This window comes from Canis lupus, chromosome 32 (assembly GCF_003254725.2).
Source record: "Canis lupus dingo isolate Sandy chromosome 32, ASM325472v2, whole genome shotgun sequence".
NCBI lineage: Eukaryota > Metazoa > Chordata > Mammalia > Carnivora > Canidae > Canis > Canis lupus.
This window is the reverse complement of record NC_064274.1, coordinates 11497627-11521684: the sequence shown is the minus strand read 5'-3', so window position 1 is coordinate 11521684 and position 24058 is coordinate 11497627. Positions and strand designations below refer to the sequence as shown.

Here is a 24058-nt window from a genome sequence, read left to right as displayed (position 1 = left end):
AAAGAAGAGAGTACTTTGGTGAAGGAACATTTGGTGCAGGGTTGTATATGTCTTTTACATAAAGGGGAACAAATCATAGTGATGAAGGACATTCCTGAATGTTATAGATTTTATCTTATGATTTTAGCATATGTAAGGCTGTGGGACTTTAATCTTAAGGGAATCAGGGAGGTTTATTTGTTTTTCTTATCTTTGTTTGGAATACTCCTTTTGGTTATTTTTTGAATGAAGCAGATATGCAGTGTGGACTCTAGGCAGCAATAGGGATTATGCTTTGAGGTTTTGCTGAGCTATTTTGACCTTAGTGGGAAATGTTGAAGTATAACTTCCTGGAAGCTTAAGAGCAGGGACCCACAAAAGTTAAAAGGTGAAAATTTCCTATATCATTTCCCCCTTTAAAAAAAACCAGAAACAACAACCTTTTTTTTGAGTAAGCTCTACATCCAGTGTGGGGCTTGAGCTCATGACCTTGAGATTTAGAGTCATATGGTCTCCTGGCTAAGCCAGCCAGGTGCCCGACATTTCCTTTTGATCAATAATCTTTCCTCAGGAAGCAATGATGATCAACTTTATGTTTTTATGTCCCTTGGTGTCAGGGTGACTGGCTTGTCTGCCCTGGGTCCCTTAAGTCCCTCGTTGCTAGGTATGAATATATATAAATTTTATATATTATTTTTTTACCTAGGGTTTCTTATTGCAGGGAACTTATTGTAATGTAAGTGGTGGGAAGCTTAAAATTTATATTTTGTTCTCTATTCAGTCCATTTGGCAAATAAACATAGTATGTGTGCTTGGCTTAGGTTGTCTGGTTTTGCATTTGGTAATAGCATTTATGACAAAGATACATGGACAGTAAAAGAATTCCATTAAGTACAATTTGAAGGAATCAATGTGACATTGAAGTAGACATGGATAGGAGAAAACCCCAAAGAATCCTCTATATACATCTTGATGAAAGGAAGGGGAAATTTATGATTATTTATGAGGAAAGCAGGAACACGTGCATCAAGCAAACATATGTTCCCATGTTTACTTTGGGGAGGGGGAATTAACATCAAACATCAGAACGAGAGAAAATTCTGTCCCTGACCAGGAGGTTATCTTAGGGCTATGCATATGCTCCAAGAGCTGGTATAGCCTGGATGGGCTCATTGGCTCAGGTGTGGAATGCAGGGCTTTGCTGTTCCTAGGCAGGAACCATATTGGCTGACCTTGAGTCCAGGGTTTTGCAGAAATAGCTAGTAAGTTTGTTAGTGGGGTCTGAAAAGACACAATAGCTGATGAGGGGGAAACAGTTCTCTGAAAAACAAGCTTTAAACTTTCTGCTGGTTTTAACTTCATTAACACTGTGGGGCACAGTTTCAATTCTTCTCTGAATTACGGTCATTTCTCTTTTTTTAATTTAAGTTTTTTATTTTTTAAACTTTTAAAGATTTTATTTATTTATTCATGAGAGACACAGAGAGAGAGAGGCAGAGACACAAGCAGGCTTCATGTAGAGAGCCCGATGTGGGACTCGATCCCTGGATTCCAGCATCACGCTCTGGGCCAAAGGCAGACACTCAACTGCTGAGCCACCCAGGCATCCTTAGGGTCATTTCTCAGCCTTGAATTGGGATGATGAACTGTCTGGGTACTTCTTTATCTCCTCAGGTGAAGTAGCTTTTGGATAAAGAGCAGTTTTTGTAAATCTTAGCTGTAATATGCCTATGTGCAGAGTTAAGAAGTTTTTCTGTTGTTTTGTTTTGACCTATAGGTCACAGCCACAAGGGAAATAGAAGCAACAGGCTAAGGTTTTCTCTGTTATAATTCTCCTTTGTCAATCTTCTATTCCATTTTTGTGGAACACGGGCAGAAGTCTGTCTTCTGTAACTGCTTCAAGCTGATGTAAGGCACAGTGGGGCTTTTGAATAAAAGGATTTGACATGGTGTAGGACATAATTTTTGGTCCCTTGTTTTAATGGAGGGGGTATCAGAGGTAGTTGCTCATCTGAGAACTTGGATCTTTTCCTCCATCGTTTGGCACTATATACGATCATTAACTTTATTCTGAAGTATGTTCCGAGCAATAGTAACAATGTAGTTAAACCCAATATTTTCATTCCCTCTAAAATTGATCTGATACCAATGGGTATCCAAGAGCATATCAGTAACTAGTCCTGGCCACCTTGAAAAAAAAGAAGAGGGGTGTGGTGGTCAAGAACCTGTTGTAGCCAAGTGGCTCAGTGTTTGATTTTATTTATATGGGTTCTTATTTCCCAGGAGGAGGTAATATGGGTGTGGCAAGTGGTATTAGCTGTCGTATAAATTCTGCCTTGTTCGGCAAGCAATCAGGTAAATTACTAAGAGACATTTCTTTGGAAACCAAAGAAAAACCCGTTAATGGTTGGAACAAATTATAAACCCAGTATCTGGGTCCTGAGTGCTGCCAGTGAGATTTCTAGACGTGGGGCTCAAATAGAAAGAGAGCCGGCAGCAGCAATCTGATGGTTTTTTTTGCTTTATTGTGAGCATGTCTCTGGTGATCCTTCTGAGTGGCCCACAGAGCAACAGGCACTGAGATTGTTTAGATGTTCTAGTGTATATAGTCTACTATGTAAATATGGCAATTTCTCTAAAGTTTATCTCAAGTTGTCTAGCCTTTGCAGGGCTTCTAGATAAAGGGCAGCTTTCATTCTTAATGATTTTAAGATGAGAGAATGGGAGAGGATTAGAAGCCTTAGAGAGTCATTGCCAGATATTTGAGGAAACCAGAAGAATTCAGGATCCAGCCCAGTTTTACAAGCAAACAACAAATGCTCAGAGATAATTAATTAGAACTAAATCTAATTCTTTATTTAGAATTCAATACACAAAAGTGTATTATTAAAATGTAATTTTCACTCTAAAGTGACTTTCATTCCTATCCAGAGATAGCCAAAGTGACCAATTTGTTTGTAAAGTAAGTCCAGTTTTAACAAACGTGGCTTAATGATTTACGTAAGTACAGCAAGAACGGTAATTGAGCAAATAGGTTCTTTTAAAATCTACTTTTTTGGAACTTTTATAAGGAATTTCAGGTTGAGCCTTTAATACTTATTAAGATCAAGAGCCAAATCAAATGTATGCCATCAGATTGTAGTGCAGTATCTGTAGATTTGAGTAAATTCCTCTCTTCTTGAGGTCCTCCAAATATCCTAGGTTTCCTGCAACTGTCAGGAAGTGACATTGTTTACTCACCTGGTAAGGCTGCTGGGAACTCTGTAAGCAAGGTATCAGGCCGACATCTCCAAAGGGGGTGTATTGGTTTCATATAGTCAACCATGCTTCCTTAAAGTTGTCTGGTCATATCTGAGTCTATGTAGGTCTCTCAAATATGACATTCCAGTCAAAGCCTTGGTATCATAACCAGTGTTTCCAGTAACATGGAGAATAGAATCTTATTGATCTTATTTAAATAATTATAAATGCCACAAAAACAAGAACAATCACTGAAAGTTTCTATATTCTGGAGGATTCAGGTAGGGAGAAAAGATAAATGTTTTAATATGTTCACAAAATAATATTTTATTATATTTTTGTAAATCATAGGTATGTTAAGAGAAGAAGTTTCCTTAAATCTGGAAGGGCAGAGCCAGCAGTTTTAAATCAGAGTTGTGAAAACTAATTATTTTTTCTTAATTCATTTAGTCCCATTGTTATTTTTGTTTTTTTGAGTGTAGTTTCTTTGTTAGAGCTAGAGATTCTTAGTTTAGTTTTGTGATCTTAAGGGTATCAGAAACCTGTAATTGTCAAAAGTCCTTTTTGTGAATCTCCTTGAAGTTGAAATGCTTTTGCAAGAGCATCAGAATAATAATTGTAAATGACAAAAGACTCAAATGGACCTGGTTAAACATCTGATGAGAGTTCATTATAATACGGTTAACAAGGAAATCTGGTTATTTCTGTGATATACAACACTTTAACATTTCAATAATTAAAATTTTAAGTGATGACTTAAAACTTTAGGCATATTAAAACTTCAGGAATTTTTAATAATTTTTTTTTTAAAGATTTTATTTATTTATTCATGATAGTCACAGAGAGAGAGAGAGAGGCAGAGACACAGGCAGAGGGAGAAGCAGGCTCCATGCACCGGGAGCCCGACGTGGGATTCGATCCCGGGTCTCCAGGATCGTGCCCTGGGCCAAAGGCAGGCGCCAAACCGCTGCGCCACCCAGGGATCCCTTTTTAATAATTTTTGGAACATTACATAGCATTTACCCACGTAATATAACCTAAGAAGGTTTATCATATTTGTTTGACAATGTTTCCCATGTAACCTGACATACCAAATAAACAAGCCTAATCAGTCAAAAAAAATCTTTATTTAGAATTCAAAATTTAAGGAAGTTTGTTAAAAATATCAAAAAATTTTAAAGCACATGCCTCAGATTTACAGATCATTGTAAAACTTAAAACTTAATGATCTATTTACCAAAGTGGTAATGAGAGAGTCTATAGAAAGTTATATAGTTCTTAGCAAACCTCAGCTTCTTTAATATTGACAAGTTTTAGTTTTCTTTCTTTATTTATTTATTCACGAGAGAGAGAGAGAGAGAGAGAGAGAGAGAGAGAAGCAGAGACACAGGCGGAGGGAGAAGCAGACCCCTTGTAGGGAGCCCGATGCGGGACTGGATCCCGGGACTCCGGGATCATGCACTGGGCCAAAGGCAGGTGCTAATGTAATTAAATACCTGATAAAAACAAATGTGGAAACTTTTTTTTTTTTTAAGATTTATTTATTTATTCACGATAGACATAGAGAGAGAAGCAGGCTCCATGCCAGGAGCCCGACGTGGGACTCGATCCTGGGACTCCAGGATCGTGCTCTAGGCCAAAGGCAGGCACTAAACCACAGAGCCACCCAGGGATCCCCCAGAAACTTTGTTTTATTGGTCAGATAAAGAAAAACACTTTGTAATTTCTTATCAAGAGCAGACCAACAATCTAAGAAAACCTTGTCTTTTTTAACAGAGAGAAAAACCTAATTTTCATTTTATACCACTTTTTTCCATTTTATTTCAATTCCAATTAGTTATCAATTCCAATTAGTAATTAATTAATAAGAATTCCAGTATTATTAGTTTCAGGTGTACAATATAGTAATTCAGCACTTCCTCATAACACCTGGAGCTCATCATGACAAGTGCACTCCTTAATCCCAATCACCTATTTAACCCCTTCCCCTGGCCTCTTTCCCTCTGGTAACCATGAATTTGTTCTCTATAATTAAGAGTCTGTTTCTTTTCTTTATTCTTTTTTTTAAGATTTTATTTTTAAGTAATTTCTACACCCAGTGTAGGGCTCCAGTTCACAACTCTGAGATCAAGAGTTGCACACTTCACTAACTGAGCCAGCTAGGAGTCCCAGCCATCTTCCTCCCTCCCTCCCTCTCTCCCTCCCTCCCTCCCTCCCTCCCTCCCTCCCTCCCTCCTTCCTTCCTTTCTCCCTTCCTTCCTTCCTCCCTCCCTCCCTCCCTCCCTCCCTCCCTCCCTTCCTCCTTTCCTCCCTTCCTTCCAGCAGGAGAAGGGGCAGAGGGAGAGAATATCCAAGCAGACTGCTGATGAATGTGGAGCCTGATGCTGGGGGTGGAGGGCTCAGTTTCACCAGCCATGAGATCAGGACCTGAGCTGAAACTGAGTCCAATATTTAACAGACTATGCCACCCAGTTGCCCAGGAGTCTATTTCTTGATTTGTCTTTCTTATTTTTTTCCCTTTGCTCATTTGTTTTTTTTCTTAAATTCTACATATGAATGAAATCATAGATTTGTCTTTCTCTGACTGACAATTTTTTTTTTAATTTTTTAATTTATTTTTATTTATGATAGTCACAGAGAGAGAGAGAGAGGGGCAGAGACGCAGGCAGAGGGAGAAGCAGGCTCCATGCACCGGGAGCTCGCCGTGGGACTCGATCCCGGGTCTCCAGGATCGTGCCCTGGGCCAAAGGCAGGCGCCGAACCGCTGCGCCACCCAGGGATCCCTCTGACTGACAATTTTGTTTAATGTAATACTCTCTAGTTCTATTCATGTTATTGCAAATGGAAGATTTCATTTTTTATTGCTGAATAATACTCCATTGTACACATACAACTTCTTTATCCATTCATAAATCAATGGACACTAGGACTGCTTCTATATTTTGGCTATTGTTAAATGATGCTGCTATAAACATAGGGGTGCATGTGTTCAGTTGAATGAGTGTTTTTGTATTTTTAAGTAAATACCCAGTAGTGTGATTACTGGATGATAAGGTAGTTCTATTTTTAGCTTTTTGAGGAACCTCCATGCTGTTTTCCAGAGTGGCTGCACCGGTTTGCATTCCCACCAACAGTACTAGAGGGTTTCCCTTTCTCCATGTTCTCATGGAAACCTGTTGTTTCTTGTGTTGTTGATTTTAACCATTCTAACAGGTATGAGGTGATATTGAATTGTACTTTTGATTTGCATTTCCTTGATGGTAAGTGATGATGAATATCCTATCATGTGTCTGTTCACCATCATTGTTTTCTTCATTGGAAAAATCTCTGTTCCTGACTTCTGCCTATTTTTTAGTTGCCTTAATTGTTTATGGGTGTTGAGTTGTATCAATTCTTTATATATTTTGGATACCGACCCTTTATCCGATATGTCATTTGCAGATATCTTCGCTCATTCTGTAGGGTTGCGTTTTAGTTTTGTTGATTTTTATCTGCAGAGCTTTGCTGTGCAGAAGCTTTTTAATAGTTTAATAGTTCCCAATAGTTCATTTTTGCTGGTGTTTCCCTTGCCTCAGGAGATATATCTAGAAAAGGGTTGCTAGGGCTGATGTCAAAGCCTGTGCTGTCCTCTGTGTTCTCTAGGATTTATATGGTTTCAGGTCTCACATTTAGGGCTTTCATCCATTTTGGATTTATTTTTGTGTATGGTATAAGAAAATGGTCCAGTTTCATTCTTTTGTGTGTAGCTATTCAGTTTCCCCAGCACCATTAGTTGAAGGGAATACTTTTTTTGCCATTTGATATTCTTTCCTGCTTTGTTGAAGATTAATTAACCATATAGTTGTGGGTTCATTTCTAGGTTTTTTTATTCAATTTTTATCTACGTGTCTTATTTTTGTGCCAGTATCATACTGTTTTGATTACCACAGCTTTGTAATACAGCTTGAAGTCCAAATTGTGATGCCTCCAGCTTTGCTTTTCTTTTTCAAGATTGTTTGGGTTATTCAGGATCTTTTGTGGTTCCGCATGCATTTTAGAATTGTTTGTTCTAAACAATGTGAAAAATGCTGTTGGTATATTGGTAGGGATTGCAGTAAATGTGTAGAGTGCTTTAGGTAATGTAGACATTCTAACAATATTTGTTCTTCCAACTCATGAGCATGGAATGTCTTTCCGTTTCTTTGTGTCATCTTCAATTTTTTTCATCAGTGTTTTATAGTTTTCATAGTACATATCTTTCATCTCTTTGGCTCGGTTTATTCCTAGGTATCGTATTTTTGGTGCAACTATAAATAGAATTATTTTCTTAATTTTTCTTTCTGCTGCTTCATTATTGGTGTATAGAAATGCAGCATATTTCTGTACATTGGCTTTGTATCCTGTGACTTTACTGGATTTGTGTATCAGTTCTTAAAATTTTTGGGTGGAGTCTGTCAGGTTTTCTATATATATAGTATCATGTCTTCTGCAAATAGTGAAAGTTTAACTTCTTCCTTGCTGATTTGGATGCCTTTTATTTCTTTTTGCTGTCTGATTGCGGTGGCTAGCATTTCCAGTACTATATTGAATGAAAGTGGTGAGAGTGGACATCCTTATCTTGTTCATGACTTTAGGGGAAAAAATTTTCAATTTTTCTCCATTGAGTATGATGTTAGCTGTGGGTTTTTCATATAAAGCCTTTATTTATTATGTTGAGGGATGTTCCTTCCAAACCTACTTTGTTGAGGGTTTTTATCATGCATTAGTGTTGTACTTTGTCAGATGTTTTTTCTACATCTATTGAAAGGATCATATAGTTCTTATCCTTTCTCTTATTGATGTGACGTGTCATATTAATTGATTAGCAAATATTGAAGCACCCTGACAACCCAGGAATAAATCCTACTTGATTATGGTGAAAAATTTTTTTTTTTTTTTTGATATATTGTTGAATTTACTAGTTGGTTTGCTCGTCTTTTTTAGAGGATTTCTGGATCTGTGTTCATCAGGGAAATTGGTTTGTAGTTCTCTTTTTATGGTGGTGTCTTTATCTGGTTTTGGCACCAGGGTTATGCCTCATAGAATGAATGAATTCCTGTTCTACTCTTTGGACTTGTTTGAGAACAGATATTAACTCTTTAAATGTTTGGTGGAATTCACCTCTGAAGCCTGGTCCTGGACTTTTGTTTCTTGGGAGGATTTTTTATTTTTTGTTTTACTGATTCCATTTTTTCTTTGCTGTTATGGGTCTGTTTAAATTTTCTATCTCTTTCTGTTTCAGATTTGGTAGTTTATATGTTTCTAGGAATTTGTAGGAATTTATATGTTTCTAGGTAGTCTGATTTGTTGACATATAGTTCTTCATTATATTCTCTTATAATGCTTGTATTTCTGTGGTGTTGGTTGTTATTTTTCCTCCCTCGTTTGTGACTTTACTTGTTTGGATCCTTTCTTTTTTTCTATTAATAAGTCTATGAGTTTATCAGTTTCGTTAATTTTTTCCAACAACCAGCTCCAACAACAGTTTCATTGATCTGTTCTGTTGGGGTCTTTTTAGTTTCTATATCATTTATTTCTGCTCTGATCTTTATTACTTATGATGCTTTTAGATTTTGTTTTTTGTTCTTTTTTTTTTTTTAAGATTTATATACTAGACAGAGAGAGCAAGAGAGAGCAAGAGTGTTAGCAGAGGGAGAGGGAGAAATAGGCTCCTGCCAAGCAGGGAGCCTTATGTGGGGCTTGATCCCAGGACCCTGGGATCATAATCTGAGCGAAAACAGATGCTTAACAAACTGAGCCACCTAGGTGCCCTTGTTGTTCTTTTTCTATATCAGTTTACTTTTAAACTCATTTATTCTGATGTTAGTCAGTCTTGACCATGTATAAAATAAGATTCTTTTCTAAAGATTCTCCTTCACAAACCTTCTACAACTTTCCTTTTCTTTCAGACTTTGTCTTAAACCTTTCTTTCTTTCTTTTTTTTTTAAATTTTTATTTATTTATGATAGTCACAGAGAGAGAGAGAGAGAGAGGCAGAGACACAGGCAGAGGGAGAAGCAGGCTCCATGCACCGGGAGCCTGATGTGGGATTCGATCCCGGGTCTCCAGGATCGCGCCCTGGGCCAAAGGCAGGCGCCAAACCGCTGCGCCACCCAGGGATCCCATCTTTCTTTCTTTTTTAAAGATTTCATTTATTTATTCATGAGAGACGCACAGGGAGTGATAGATATAGGCAGAGGCTACCCCCTGCAGGGAGTGTGATGTAGGACTTGATTCCAGGACCCTGGGATTACAACCTGAACCCAAGGCAGACCACTGAGCCACTGAGGTGCCCTTTTTTTTTAGAGAATGAGAGAGAGAAAGCAAGAAAGTGTGAGCAGGGTGGAGGAGGGAGAGAGAGAGAGAGAATCTCAAGCAGACTTCATGCTCAGTGCAAAGCCTGACATGGGGCTCAATTTTAGGACCTTGAGATCATGACCTGAGCCAAAATAGAGTCAGATGCTTAATTGACTGAACCACCTAGGTGCCCTGTAAGCCTTCTCTCTATAAAACAATCAGTCTCATTTTAGGACATAATTACTTCCTTTTCTCTCAACAAAAATGCATTATCATTTTATTTATTTATTTATTGATTGATTGATTTTTAAAGATTTTATTTATTTATTCATGAGAGACAGAGAGAGGGAGAGACATAGGCAGGGGGAGAAGCAGGCTCCATGCAGAAAGCCTGATGTGGGACTCGATCCTGTGACTCTGGGATCATGCCCTGAGCCCAAAGCAGGCGCTCAACCGCTGAGCCACCCAGCGTCCCATCATTCTTTATACCTATCTCCCACACCTCCTATTTTCCTACAAGAGTTGCTTGCTTTCTCATTTTTAGCAGTCTTAATTACATTTAGCAGATTTTTAAAAAAAGATTTTATATTTAAATAATCTCTATACCCAACATGGGGCTCAACTCAAAACCCTGAGATGAGATCAAGAGTCACATGCTTTATTGACTGAGCTGGCCAGGCACCATATATTTAGCAGAATTTTAACTCTTCTCTCTCTCTCTCTCTTTTTTTTTTCTTTAGAGTACGTATGGGAGGGGCAGAGGGAGAGGAAGAGAATCTTAAGCAGGCTCCACACCCAATGTGGAGCCTGATGTGGGGCTCAATCTCACAACCCTGAGATCATGTCCTGAGTGGAAATCAAGAGTTGGATGCTTAACCAACTAAGCTACCCAGGTGCTTCCAGAATTTTAACTCTTAGAAACCTTAGTCTCCAGTGAAAGTTAAGTAGTAACTAATTGTGTACTATTATACTAGAATTCTTCAGATTGGCAAATTTATGAATACATTTCACAAATTTTAGAAATGTGTTTTTTCATGGTATAATATATTTTTAAAGATTTTGTTTATTTATTCATGAGAGACACACAGATAAAGGCAGAGACATAAGCAAAGGGAAAAGCAGGCTCCCTGTAGGGAGCCTGATGGAAGACTTGATCTCAGCACCTCTGGATCACGACCTGAGTCAAAGGCAGACATTCAACCACCGAGCCACCCAGGTGCCTCCATAGTATAATTTTTAATAAACCATAAAACATGTTTACCAGCTGACCCAAGTATCTTAGTTTCTCTGTGATAAGACAAAAGCAAAGAGACCTTTTGTTTAGTAATAAATGTTTCTGTATTTTCTTATCTGGAAAAAAACTGAGATATCAATGAATTCAACCCAATTTATCATTTAGCTGAGCAAAACTAAAGTTTTAGGTTACCAGAGATTTTGAAAGCTATAAACCTTTTTATTTAACCGAGTTACCCTTAACCATTACCCATGAAAACTTCATGAGACAAATTCAATTATCATTTTAAGTCATTTTTGCTGACAAATTGCAGCAGATACAACATGAAGTTAATAAACTCATTAGAATAAAATCTGATAATCTGCATTATATTTGATGTTGATAACTACAAAAACATGTTTAATTAAACCAACAACTTTTGGGGAGAGGTTTATTTTTTTAATTTAAATGCAGTTGATTAACATATAACATTAGCTTCAGAGGTAGGGTTCAGTGATATTTCAGTTGTATATAACATCCAGTTCTTATTACATCATATGCCCTCCTTAATGCCCATCACCCATTTTTCCCATCCCCCGCCCCTGCCCTCCAGCAACGTTCAGTTTGTTCCCTCTGATTAAACATTCCTTATGGTTTGTCTCCCTCTCTGATTTCATCTTATTTTTCCTGGATTGGTTTCTTTAGTAACCAGAATCATGCTGTATGTATTATTCTTTGATGTACTTGTTGTAGATGTTCTTAGCCTAACACACTCCTTTTATCCATTACATCTTCCACAGAATTAGTGTCACTATTTGGGTTGCTTCATTCTGATGTTATAATTATGCCAATTTTTGTGCACAAACTTGAGCACAGGTGCTGGAATTTGAGGGGAAGTGTCGGTTTGAGTCCTTGTCAATCTGGGGTAAGGGTGTGTTGACTTGGCATCAAGCAGGTGGCCAGCAGTGCATGTTGACTTGGGCAGGAGGGCGGTTGAACTGTGGGCTTTCAGGGCATTGTGTGTGGAGAGGATGTGGTTGGTTTTGCTCCTGGTCATGAATTCCTTTAACTTTCATTTTTCTGGGAAACTATCTCTCCTTCTATCTGAATGAAAGCCCTGCTGAATAGAATATCCTGGGCTGCAGATTTTTTTCCTTTTAGTATTTTGAGTATGTCATGCTGTTCCCTTCTGTTCTGCAAAGTTTCTGCTGAAGAATCCACGGATAGCCTTGTAGGGTTTCCTTTGTCTGTTACTGCTTTCCTTTCTCTTGCTGCTTTTAAAATTCTCTCTTTATCATTACTTTTAGCCATCTTATTTACTTTGTGTCTTGGTGCAGACTCTTTGGGTTGGTTTTGTTGGAGACTCTCTGTGCTCCTAGTTCTGGATTTCTCTTTTCTTCCCCAGATTCAGGAAGTTTTCAGCTATTATTTCTTTAAATAAATCTTCTGCCCCATTTTCTCTCTCTTATCCTTCTGGGTCCCTATCATGTGACTGTTATGCTTGACAGTGTTGTTGAGTTTCCTGGATCTAGTCTCATTTTTTCCCCCCTCTCATCTGCTCAGCTTGATTACTTTCCATTACTCTGTCCTCCAGTTGCTGATCTGTTCTACTTCCTCTTGTTTGCTATTTATTCCAGGTGAGTTAATTTCATTTAGTGAGTTCATTATCTCTAATTGATTCTTTTTTAGGTCTCCTATCTCTTTGTGGAGGGTCTCATGGAAGTCCTGCACTCCTTTCTCAATTCTAGCAAATATCTTTATTTTTTAAATATTTTATTTATTAATATCTTTATTTTTTTAATAATTAAAAAAATCTACACCTTTATTTCCTTTCATTAAGTTTATTTTTTAATATTTAATTTATTTATTCATGAGAGACACAGAGAGAGAGAGAGAGAGGCAGGGACACAGGCAGAGAGAGAAGCAGGCTCCATGCAGGGAGCCCGATGTAGGACTGGATCTGGGGACTCCAGGATCATGCCCTGGGCCCAAGGCAGGCGCTCAACTGCTGAGCCACCCAGGCATTCTGACTTTTCATTAAGTTTAAATCATTGAGGGGTATAGCATCACATGGATTCTTTGGCCAATGGTTTTAGCAGGAAGGTTGCTTCGGAATTTTGCACGAACCATGCTACTGTTTACATAAGCATGACTTACTTTTTCCTGGATTACTCTGGTTTTGTTTGGTTTGCCACCAGGAGTCATGGTGTTGTTCTTTGCTTTGTACACATAAGCACATCTCTTGCATAGATAGAACTCATTTTCAGCTCAAGCATAAACATCTTCGATTTTAAGAAGAGCTGTGTGCTCCCTCTGCTTCTGGAGACCCCGCTTAGAGCCAGCAAACATGGCCTTGGACCACAGCCTTCTAGACATATCTGTTGTTTTAGGAGTCCTGTTCCTAGCTGGTCTCCACAGGCTCCAAGATGGCAGACAGAGAGCTCTAGCGAGTATCTTTATGAGTATTACTTTAAATTCACTATCAGATATATTACTTATCTCCATTTTGTTCAGGTCTCTTGCTTGATTTTGTTCCACTCTTTCATTTGGGATATAGTCCTGTCTCCTCATTTTTTCTGTTGCAATGTCTGTTGCTCTGTTAGGAAAGTTAGCTTTGTCTCCTGCACTTGAAAATAGTGGCTTTATGAAGAAGAGGTCCTGTAGTGCCCCACAGTACAGTGTCTCCTTTTCACCTGTGTTCCCTGTAAAGTCAATTGTTCCCCACTGGCAGTTTAACTTGGGCCTCCTGTGAGGAAATCTGAAGTGGGCCGTTTAAGTTCAGGAGATCCCTCAGGTCTCTTTATGCTGATGTGGGAACTTTGAACTTCATAAGGAGGTGACCCAGCAGCTTGGGGTGCTTTATGCTCTTGGATAGTGGGGGTAGGAGGAACCAGGATGGGTGGGGCAGGAGGCACCAGGGATGGTATAGGAGTTGGCTGCTTCAGCAGCCCGGATGGTGGTATAGGAACAGGAGGAGGGGGAGGTGGAGGCAGAGGTGGTGGCAGAAGTGGCCAGGATGCTCCTGGCAAGGCCAGAGGCAGATTCCAAGTTTGTACTAACTTTCTTTTTACTTTATCTCCTGTCTCTCCCTCTTGCAAAACAGGCTTTTTCTCTGGTTGCTTTTCAGCCCTCTAGGGCTGGGGAGGTGGGGGAGCAGGCAGTGTGGGTTGGGCATTGGTTTTGGTGCTTGTGTCTGTTGGGGTGGTTTTACGATTTTCAGTGTTTGTCTGTCTTCCCCCATTTCCTCATTATTTTGACTCTTGGGAAGGGGGTTATTATTTTGACTACTTGACTTCTCTCTTTGGACCATCAGTTGGGTTCCTTCCCCTGAAGCATCTTTATTATGGAGTAGTAGAAAAGCCTGAACGTAAGGAATTTTATCTCAGATCATGTGAACCTGAAAAACATTTGAGCCATTTTTATCTTTGAGTTTTAGAAAGGCCAATTTCTACAAGCTCTTGCCTTTAATCTAATTAAATAGAGCTCCTTTACAAATTAATTTTAGCATTACCATCTGGAGGTAGAGAAAATATCTCATTTGTAGCACATTTATTTTTTTTAAAGACTTTATTTATTTATTTTTAAAGACTTTATTTATTTATTCATGAGAGACACAGAGAGAGAGAGGCAGAGACAGAAGCAGGCCCCCTGCAAGGAGACTGATGTGGGATTCTATCCCAGATCCTGGGATCATGCCCTGAGCTGGAGGCAGACGCTCAACGGCTGAGCCACTCAGGTGTCCCGTAATTTATGGATCTTTTAAATAGTTATTTTCTATTTCCAGTTAGAACATGGTCAGTTTTGTCCACAGATAGCAACAAACAAACCAAATGAAGACCAGAGGGGGAAAAGAATCCCATAAAAATCCCCAAAAGAAGCCCAGAATACCTTTGTGAGCATTGGTTCCTCTGCAAAAGCCAGGCGTTTCACTGATTAAACCAAACGGTTTTCTAGTTTCTGGCTGCTTAGTCCTACAGCTGGCTTTCTCGAATTGTATACACAAGAAAACTAATCCAGACATGTCAAAAAAAAAAAAACCCATTTGGGATCTGAGACTCAGGTTATCCTTAAATTTTCCCATTAGTGCACTTGCAAGTATATGCTCTACAGGTATTATACATAGAACCTGCCAGAGTTTCCTGTAGGTAGGTGGTTGTTGGTTTTCCGGGGGCTATTCAGCTTTTGAAGCCTGGTTCCTCATTCGTTTTGATTTCAGTTTTATTTTTAGAATAAGATTTGAATAAGATCTAAAGATACTGAGTGTGGTGGATCAAGAGGGCACTGCTTGTGAGTTACTTTCATAAGGCTGTGATACACCTGCCGATGCATCTTAGATTCTCTCAGTGAGGCCTAAGACCATTGAAGGGGCTGGGACACTTGGATGACCAATCTTTATGTGTACGTCCCTAGATGAGCCAGTCATTAAGTACCTTATGAGATGGGACATTCCTATGGGACCCCTACAGGTCTTGAAGAGCATTCTCTGACACTTCTGCTAGGCTTTTGGTCACTAGAAAGCCTCATTTAGCCAGAAGGAGCAAATATCCCTGCTCTTCAGAGCTGAATGATTCAATTTTTCATATTTCTAGCAAGAAAATTTACTCAAGCCTTATATTAATAGTATACCCATTAGTATAATGCCAAATTAAAACAACCAACCCATCAACTCCAATCCCTCTGGGTTATTCCCACCTAGGGAACATTCCCTGTAACCCTCAACAGCTTGAATAAAAGGACCACCAGCTTAAATTAAGAAGGTCCATACATCAGGAGATCTCACCTGATACTTCTGTTGAGGTGCTGAGAAATCAGAGAGGCACAAAGGGCCTGTGCTGGTACCCAGGGCTGAGTTCCAGAGGACCCCCAGGTAATCTCACGAGAGTTGCTGTCCACCAAGAAATGTCAATGCAAAATGAACAAACCTTTAAAAAAATTTTGAAGAGAAAGGAAAAGTTTTATTCGAGCTCAAGTTAGGACAGCTCCTCAGGGTATATATCATCTTGACAAAGAAGAGATCGCTTTGGGGAAGGAACATTTGGTGCAGGGTTATATGTATTTTCTACATAATTAGTTACAAATCATCATGCTGAAGGACGTGCCAGAAAGTTTCAGACTTTATCTTAGGCTTTTAGCATGCACAAGGATATATGATATCGTGGGGAACCAGGGAGGTTTGTTTTGTTTTTCTTATTTTTATGTTTGGAATACTCCTTAGTTATTTTTTTTTAAATCTTTTTTTTTTTAATTTTTATTTATTTATGATAGTCACATACAGAGAGAGAGAGAGAGAGGCAGAGACACAGGCAGAGGGAGAGGCAGGCTCCATGCACTGGGAGCCCGACGTGGGATTCGATCCCGGGTCTCCAGGATCGCGCCCTGGGCCAAAGGCAGGCGCCAAACCGCTGCGCCACCCAGGGATCCCAGCCTTAAAGTTATTTTTTTGAATAAAGCAGACATACAGTGTGTACTCCAGGCAGAAAAACAACCTTTGCTTTGAGGTTTTGCTGAGTCATGTTGACCTTGGAGGGAAATGTTAAAGTATAGCTTCCCATGGAATCCCGGGAGCAGAGCCCACAAACGTTAAAAGTTGAACATTTCCTTTATCATTGACTCCTTAAATATCTGTTCAGCTTTTTAGCCTCTAGCAGACTCTTTCTGCCTGGTTTTTTGAATTTTGCCCATGTGTGGAATTTGCCTTGATAGAAAAGAGCACAGAATGTCAACTTTGCCTTTGTGTTCCCTGCTTTCCAGGATTTTGGCTCTGTAAGTCCTGACTGCTTTGGTTACTCTCATCAGAGAGAACTCTTCAAATAGTTGCATCTTACATTTTATCTATTTTTATGGTTATTCTTAGGAGGATGCTTGGTTTGGAACAGCTAGTCCATCATAGCCAGAGAGAAAGTTCTTCGTAGGTAACTTTGATTTTTAAAAATTAAAGCTAGGATTATCAACTATGCTTCAATTAAAACAAACAAACAAACAAACAAACAAAAAAACAAATTTATGGACATTTCACATTTCAAACCTAGTTCACAAGCTATTAAGTTTCACATAGTATTAATCTAAATCTTTTTAAGGGGCCTTTTATAACTTGTCTAACCAAGCCTTTTAAACTCCTTTAAAAATTTTTTTTTTAATTTTTTTTATTTATTTATGATAGTCACACAGAGAGAAAGAGAGGCAGAGACACAGGCAGAGGGAAAAGCAGGCTCCACGCACCGGGAACCCGACGTGGGATTCGATCCCGGGTCTCCAGGATCGCGCTCTGGGCCAAAGGCAGGCGCTAAACTGCTGCGCCACCCAGAGATCCCTCCTTTTAAAAATTAATACTCTGTTTTTGTTTTAAATTCTTCACCTGCTTCACTGTTAGTTTGGTTTTCTTAATCATTTTTATACCTAATTCTAAATCTTCCTAGAATTTAAATATATCCACCCATTATGGAAGTGATTATGTCAGCCCAAACAATTTTGGAGATTATTTTCTTGGCTGATCAAGGGAGCATAACAGCCAGGGCTATGAAGTGCTATAAATTCAGAGAAATTTCTCTTGCCCCTCTCTGCCAAGGTTAACCCCCTTTTTGTAATAACTGTGTCATAAACTCCAAAATTAAAACCAGAGTGGGATGATCATGTGGTCTGCCCCTGATCTTGCATTGTCTCTTAAAACCAGGCAAGTCTGTCTCCCATTCGCCTTTCTCCTGCTTCATGAATTTTGAGTAATTTTCATACTCTGTATTTACTTACTAGATGTTGAATTGATAAATAATTGGAGTTCATGCACTCAGAGTTCTGTCTGCCTCCCTAATACCATTCCCATGGTTGTTCTTATCACTGTGATATGGCCTATTCATTGGAAATGGAGCTATAGGGATCCCTGGGTGGCGCAGCGGTTTGGCGCCTGCCTTTGGCCCAGGGCGCGATCCTGGAGACCCGGGATCGAATCCCACGTCGGGCTCCCGGTGCATGGAGCCTGCTTCTCCCTCTGCCTCATTCTCTCTCTCTCTGTGACTATCACAAATAAAAAAAAAAAAAAAGGAAATGGAGCTATATATTGCATTAAAAAAATGCTTAATAGTATAATTGAACCCACTATATCTAAAATTAATTTTCAAAATAATTTTTTAAAATATTTTATTTATTTATTTGAGAGAGAGGGAGAGAGAGAGCACTTGTGTGCATGCATGCATCCAGGAGGTGGGGAAGGGGCAGAAGGAGAGGGAGAGAGCATCTGAAGCAGACTCTGTGCTGAGCATGGAGTCCATTGGACTCCATCCCAGGACCACAAGATCATGACCTAAAACCAAGTGTCGGATACTTAACCTACCGAGCCATCAGGTGCCCCCAAAATATTTTTATTTTTTCTATTTTTTCAAGATATTTTTATTTAAGCATATATAATTAGTATAAAAATGACTAATGAAGTTATTTTACATTCCTTTAAAAAAGTTTAGGTCTTCATTTTTATTTTTATTTTTTATTTTATTTTATTTTTTCTTTTTTCATTTTTATTTTTTAAATTTTTTAATTGAGAAATAATTGACCTGTTATATACTGTTTCAGGTGTACAACATAATGATTTAGTATTTGTATATATTGTGAAATGATTGCCACAATATGTCTAGTTAACATCTATCACACACATTTTTTTCCTTGTGATGTGAACTTTCAAGATGGGCTATTTCACCAACTTTCAAATATACAATGCAGTGTTATGTGTAATTATGTATAGCCACCACGCTGTACGTTACGTATTTATTTTATAATTGGAAATGCATACCCAAATGGACTTGTTTTAAGTGTACTGTTAACCGGTATTTACAATCTTATATCAGGACTATCAACTTAACTCTTGCTTTTCCCTCTACAGAGAGGCAGAAACTCTCCAGATGTCTTCTAATAATGACCCAGTTTGTATCCCAATGTCACAAAGAAGCACCAATGACCTCTCCAGGATGACCTCCAACGACCTGAAGACATCTACTGAAGTAGCCGTGTTAAGTTTTCATAACATTTACTATCGAGTAAAAGTAAAGAGTGGCTTTCTTCTTGGTCGAAAAACAGTTGAGAAAGAAATACTAACAAATATCAAGTATGTGCATAAACTATTAAAATAGCTTTATTGACATACGGTGAGCTTCACGGGTTTTGCTTATTGCAAATAAAATTGTTAGGAGACTCTGGGAAACGAACTAGGGGTGGTGGAAGGGGAGGAGGGTGGGGGTGGGAGTGAATGAGTGACGGGCACTGAGGGGGGCACTTCACAGGATGAGCACTGGGTGTTATTCTGTATGTTGGCAAATTGAACACCAATAAAAAATAAATTTATTATTAAAAAGAATAAGGTTGTTAGGAACCTTTGTGTGCAAGTCTATACAGACATACAGACACATGCTTTTATTTCGTGTGGCTAACCTTGGCGTGAAATGATCAGGTCACATATTAGGCATATGGTTAACTTTAAAGGAACTGCCAAACCATTTTTAAAGTGGTTGTTCCTTGTGCATCAACTTTTGTTTGAGAAACCAAACAATGTCATTTAGTTTCTTCTGGGTATGCTCTGTGGTTCACTAGAAAGCGACTGGCTGTATGATATACTCGTTTTTGGTCATGGGGATATCATTGTCATCTCTGAGCTTCAGTCTTCTGACCTGTGAAACAGAAGATGTGCTGCTGTTCCTTATGAGCTAGACACTTTTAGGTCCTTACGTACTTTATGTCCTGTATGTTCTAGATGCAAGAGTCAGGTAGTTGAAACGATAGTATATTGTAAAGGTGCTTTGGTTTTTGAATATACTTGTTTTAAATGAGTGGTCTGTTTATATGTACCATGTTTGTACCATGTACTTAATGCTTTTCCCCATTACACAGGCAGACAGAGACCACTATAGCCTAGCTTAAGTTACACAGTTGAAGTCCAAAGTGATAAGAAAAGTTAGGAACTGAATCACTACGCTTAATTTTATTTTAAAATCCCGATCAGTACAAAACTATGATTCATTATTTTTCTTGACACTCCTGTTGTTCCTGATTTGCTTGGTGGGAGACCTTTGCTTTTTTTAACTCATTATTTTGACATGTTCTCTCATGTGAGTGTTTTTTTTTTTTTTGGCACAGCAAGAAGTTTCAGACTCCCTGAGTACTTACCTGCTTCAGATCTGGAATCAGCTGTTCTTCCTTTTTGTGAAGGATGTTACAGGCCAAGATCTGGGTGTTTGGAATGTTTATTGCTGTTGGGATGTCATATGTCCAAGGACTTCTCTCAGTGGTTAGGCCTAGGGAACATATGTGCAGATATATGTACACACATGTGCCTATGCGTGTGTCTAAAACTTTTTTTTTTAAGGTTTTATTTACTTATTTATGAGAGACACAGAGAGGCAGAGACGTAGGCAGAGGGAGAGGCAGGCTCCCTGTGGGGAGCCTGATGCGGGTCTCGATCATAGAACCCGGGGATCATGACCTGAGGTGACTGAGCCACCCAGGCATCTAAAACTTTCTATATCTATCTGTGTATATAGATTAAAACCTAGGAGTTCTCAGGCAGCCCCAGTGGCGCAGCGGTTTAGCGCCGCCTGCAGCCCAGGGTGTGATCCTGGAGACCCAGGATCAAGTCCCACATCAGGCTCCTTGCATGGAGCCTGCTTCTCCCTCTGCCTGTGTCTCTGCCTCTCTCTCTCTCTCTCTCTCTCTGTGTGTGTCTCTCATGAATAAATAAATAAAATCTTAAAAAAAAACCAAACTATGAGTTCTCATTAATGCCTAAATTTCTAATCTAATACCCCTATGGTTCTTCCCTCATTTTTATGTTTGTAAAACTTCTCAAAAAGTGAAAACCTTGGCTCTCATTATCCTTAATATATTTACTAATGATTTGCTCACTTCTCTTGTTCTTTAATATAAGTGATTACCCTATCCTTCAGCTGTCACCCCTCTTCCTCTCATCTCCCTTCACAGCCTGTGTTCTCTTACAGCTTTCAAGTTTTTCCTACTTCTTCACATTTTTTTAATTGAAAACTTGTCTTTTCATTTTCCTGTGTCGTTTATAAAACTGCAGATTCATTCAACAAAATTTAAATGTCTGTTAATGTCTGCTTGACATTATGCAACACGCTAGTGATATAGATATGTCCTCTGTTCTCAGAAATCTTCTAGACTAATGGTGTATTGAGACAATAGAGCACTTCACTGTATTATTCTATCATGATAGAGGGATTAGAAGACACTATCAGAGCCTCTAAGCTTAAATTAGAGGGCCAGGGGCATGAGAGAGAAAATGGAGAGTGTGCTATAGGGGTGTGTGTGTGTGTGTGTGTGTGTGTGTGTGTGAGAGAGAGAGAGAGAGAGAGAGAGAGAGAGGAACAGGGTAGGGAGAGAAGGTGCTACAAGCCGTGGGAGTGGCATGGACTTCTCCCTAAGATGAGACCAGAGGATTAGCCATTGTGCACTAAAATGTAGTAGATATGACATGAATTCTTTACTGGTTTTCACTTAATGTATTCAGCATCGAGTGATCTACCCACCGTAGACCCTTATGTTGCATGCCATTGTAGGGTGGAGGATAACATGAGATGACATCATTCTTGTTGAACAAGGTTTTATAGTACAGTGAGGGAAACTTCCCTGAATGCAAATGCTTTAAGCAATAGATAAGGGTGAGGAATGAGTTTTGAGGGATGATAGTAGAGTTGAGGGCAGGGTGAGGAAATAAGGGAATTATAGACCATAAACCAGAAGAGCGGTCAACAGACTTTTGGTAAAGGACCTCATAATAAATATCCTCAGCTTTATGGGCCATACATCTGTGCTGCAACTACTCGGTTCTGTCATTGTAGCATGAAAGCAGCCCTGGACATAAACGAATGAGTGCGGCTCTGTTCCAATAACACTGTATGAAAACAGAGAACAGGTGACCAGCTCTTATTTGCTGATCCTTGGACTAGAATGTAAACTCCATGAGGTCTAGGACTTTGTTTTATTCTCAGTTATGTCCCATGTCCTAGAAGACTGTCTTATTGTACATAGCAGTCAGTGGATAATTGTGCTGAATGAATGGAGGGAGAATTAACCATTGCTCCCAACTGGAACTCTTTCTTGCACTTGTGATTGTACATTATTGTTTTCTGTAATGCTAGAGTTTAGTGCCAAAGTAAGTCCAACTTGGGGACCTGAAAAATTGTCCTAGAGCATTCACTTTCAATTTTGGGTTAATCATTTAGGATTGGTTGGTCTTTATTGGAGTAGATCTTTTAAAAACCTGGAAAAGTTTTCTGACAATGAAGTCTTAGTGCATAACAAGCTTATTTCTAGTCATTTTAAAAGCAGATACTGGGTAGTTATTAATAAAGAAGATGAGTCAAGAGCGACAGATAAATGTGTCTGGAAAGTTCAATCAACCAAGTGTGTCTTTTTACATTTGGCGGCCAGGTTACAGGGAGAGGGGGAGGGGAAGAGGTCACTGAAAGAATAAGAGATCTTTCTGTTCTACAGCTTGTTCCTGACTTACCAAATGCATTGTGTTTGTCCAGTGTTTGAGTGAGAGGCACCTCAGTTAATGAGCTGAATGAAAGTTACCTTTCACCTAACATCCACCAGCCGTTTTACAGTTGTGACAATTTAAGCACAATAGTCAGTAAATGCTGAGGTCCTCCTCTGTTGAAGCACTGAGGTACAATTGTGTCGTGAAGTTTATCACTCACAGTTGTATAATTATAGAATTGGCTTCTGTGAAATCATTACCTGGAAATGAAATAGGTTTCAGCTTTGGAATAGATAAACTATTTTTTTTCTGAGGAATAAATTTTGATTTATCAGTTCTAAGAGAGATGGGTTTAGACACCAAGGTTTTGAAAGGGCTTTTTCAAGTCTCCTTTTCATTGTGTTTGTATGCCTGAAGAGGCCCTACTCTTTTTTTTTTTTTATAATATATTTTTAAAGGATTTTATCTATTTTCGAGGGGAAGGAAGGGCAGAGCCAGAGGGAGAAAGAGTCTTTTTTTTTTAATTTTAAAAACATTTTATTAGAGATTGTAATAGTGTTTTTTATGACTTCACCTGGCCTACTCCCTTACAGTAAAATACTGAAGGGCTTTATTTTATTTTATTTATTTATTTATTTTTAATAAATTAATTTTTTTATTGGTGTTCAATTTACCAACATACAGAATAACACCCAGTGCTCATCCCGTCAAGTGCCCCCCTCAGTGCCCGTCACCCATTCACCCCCACTCCCCGCCCTCCTCCCCTTCCACCACCCCTAGTTCGTTTTCCAGAGTTAAGAGTCTTTATGTTCTGTCTCCCTTTCTGATATTTCCCACACATTTCTTCTCCCTTCCCTTATATTCCCTTTCACTATTATTTATATTCCCCAAATGAATGAGACCATATAATGTTTGTCCTTCTCCGATTGACTTACTTCACTCAGCATAATACCCTCCAGTTCCATCCACGTTGAAGCAAATGGTGGGTATTTGTCGTTTCTAATGGCTGAGGAATATTCCATTGTATACATAAACCACATCTTCTTTATCTATTCATCTTTCGATGGACACCGAGGCTCCTTCCACAGTTTGGCTATGGTGGACATTGCTGCTAGAAACATCGGGGTGCAGGTGTCCCGGCGTTTCACTGCATCTGTATCTTTGGGGTAAATCCTCAACAGTGCAATTGCTGGGTCGTAGGGCAGGTCTATTTTTAACTCTTTGAGGAACTTCCACACAGTTTTCCAGAGTGGCTGCACCAGTTCACATTCCCACCAACAGTGTAAGAGGGTTCCCTTTGGGAGAAAGAGTCTTAAGCAAACTGCACTGAGCATGGAGCCCAGCCCTGGACTCGATCCCACAACCCTGGGATCAGGGTCTGAGCTGAAACCAAGAGTCGGGCACCTAACTGACTGTACCATACAGGTGCCCCTGGAGAGGACCTACTCTTAATTCTCCTTTTTCTAGTTTTTTCTCCTTACCAGACTACTGGTTGCCTTATCTTCAGGATAAAATTCAAACTACTTGCTTTTTCTTGAGTCTCAACACAGTAAACCTTGCCTTAACTTTTTTCCACCTTCTTTCTCTCTGAGTATTCACTCCCCTTACCCTTCTGTTTACACTTCTACTTTGTTTGGGACATGCTGTGTGGACTCCATGTCTATATATCCTTAAAGGTTGTCCCTCATAGAAAGTGGCATCTACCACTTCTATGCTGAGAGTTTTCTAGTCCACTTACTGATACTTTATAGGGAAGAAAATGATATATCTTGAGAGTACATGTTGTGCTTTTCTAATTCAGTAAAAATTTTGTGAGGGTTAAGAATTGGTGATGT

General features: G+C 39.1%; 1 protein-coding gene and 1 pseudogene across 8 annotated transcripts in view; one reads left to right on the top strand and one right to left on the bottom strand.

The window, feature by feature from the left end:
- The window catches only part of ABCG2 (ATP binding cassette subfamily G member 2 (Junior blood group)), an 82376-nt gene that overhangs the window by 17494 nt on the left and 40824 nt on the right, over positions 1–24058 (top strand). For 6 of the 8 annotated variants that reach the window (XM_035709586.2, XM_035709584.2, XM_049104817.1 and 3 more), the window contains one exon: positions 18615–18836. In XM_035709586.2, coding sequence (XP_035565479.1) covers positions 18634–18836 — 203 coding nt within the window. In that variant the 5' untranslated portion in view covers positions 18615–18633. Of the gene's footprint in view, positions 1–10274; positions 10428–11450; positions 11469–18614; positions 18837–24058 lie in introns of those variants that run through there. The other 2 variants (XM_049104816.1, XM_035709581.2) reach the window with 2 other exon arrangements.
- On the bottom strand, positions 12791–13123 carry LOC112645589 (60S ribosomal protein L35a-like; annotated as a pseudogene).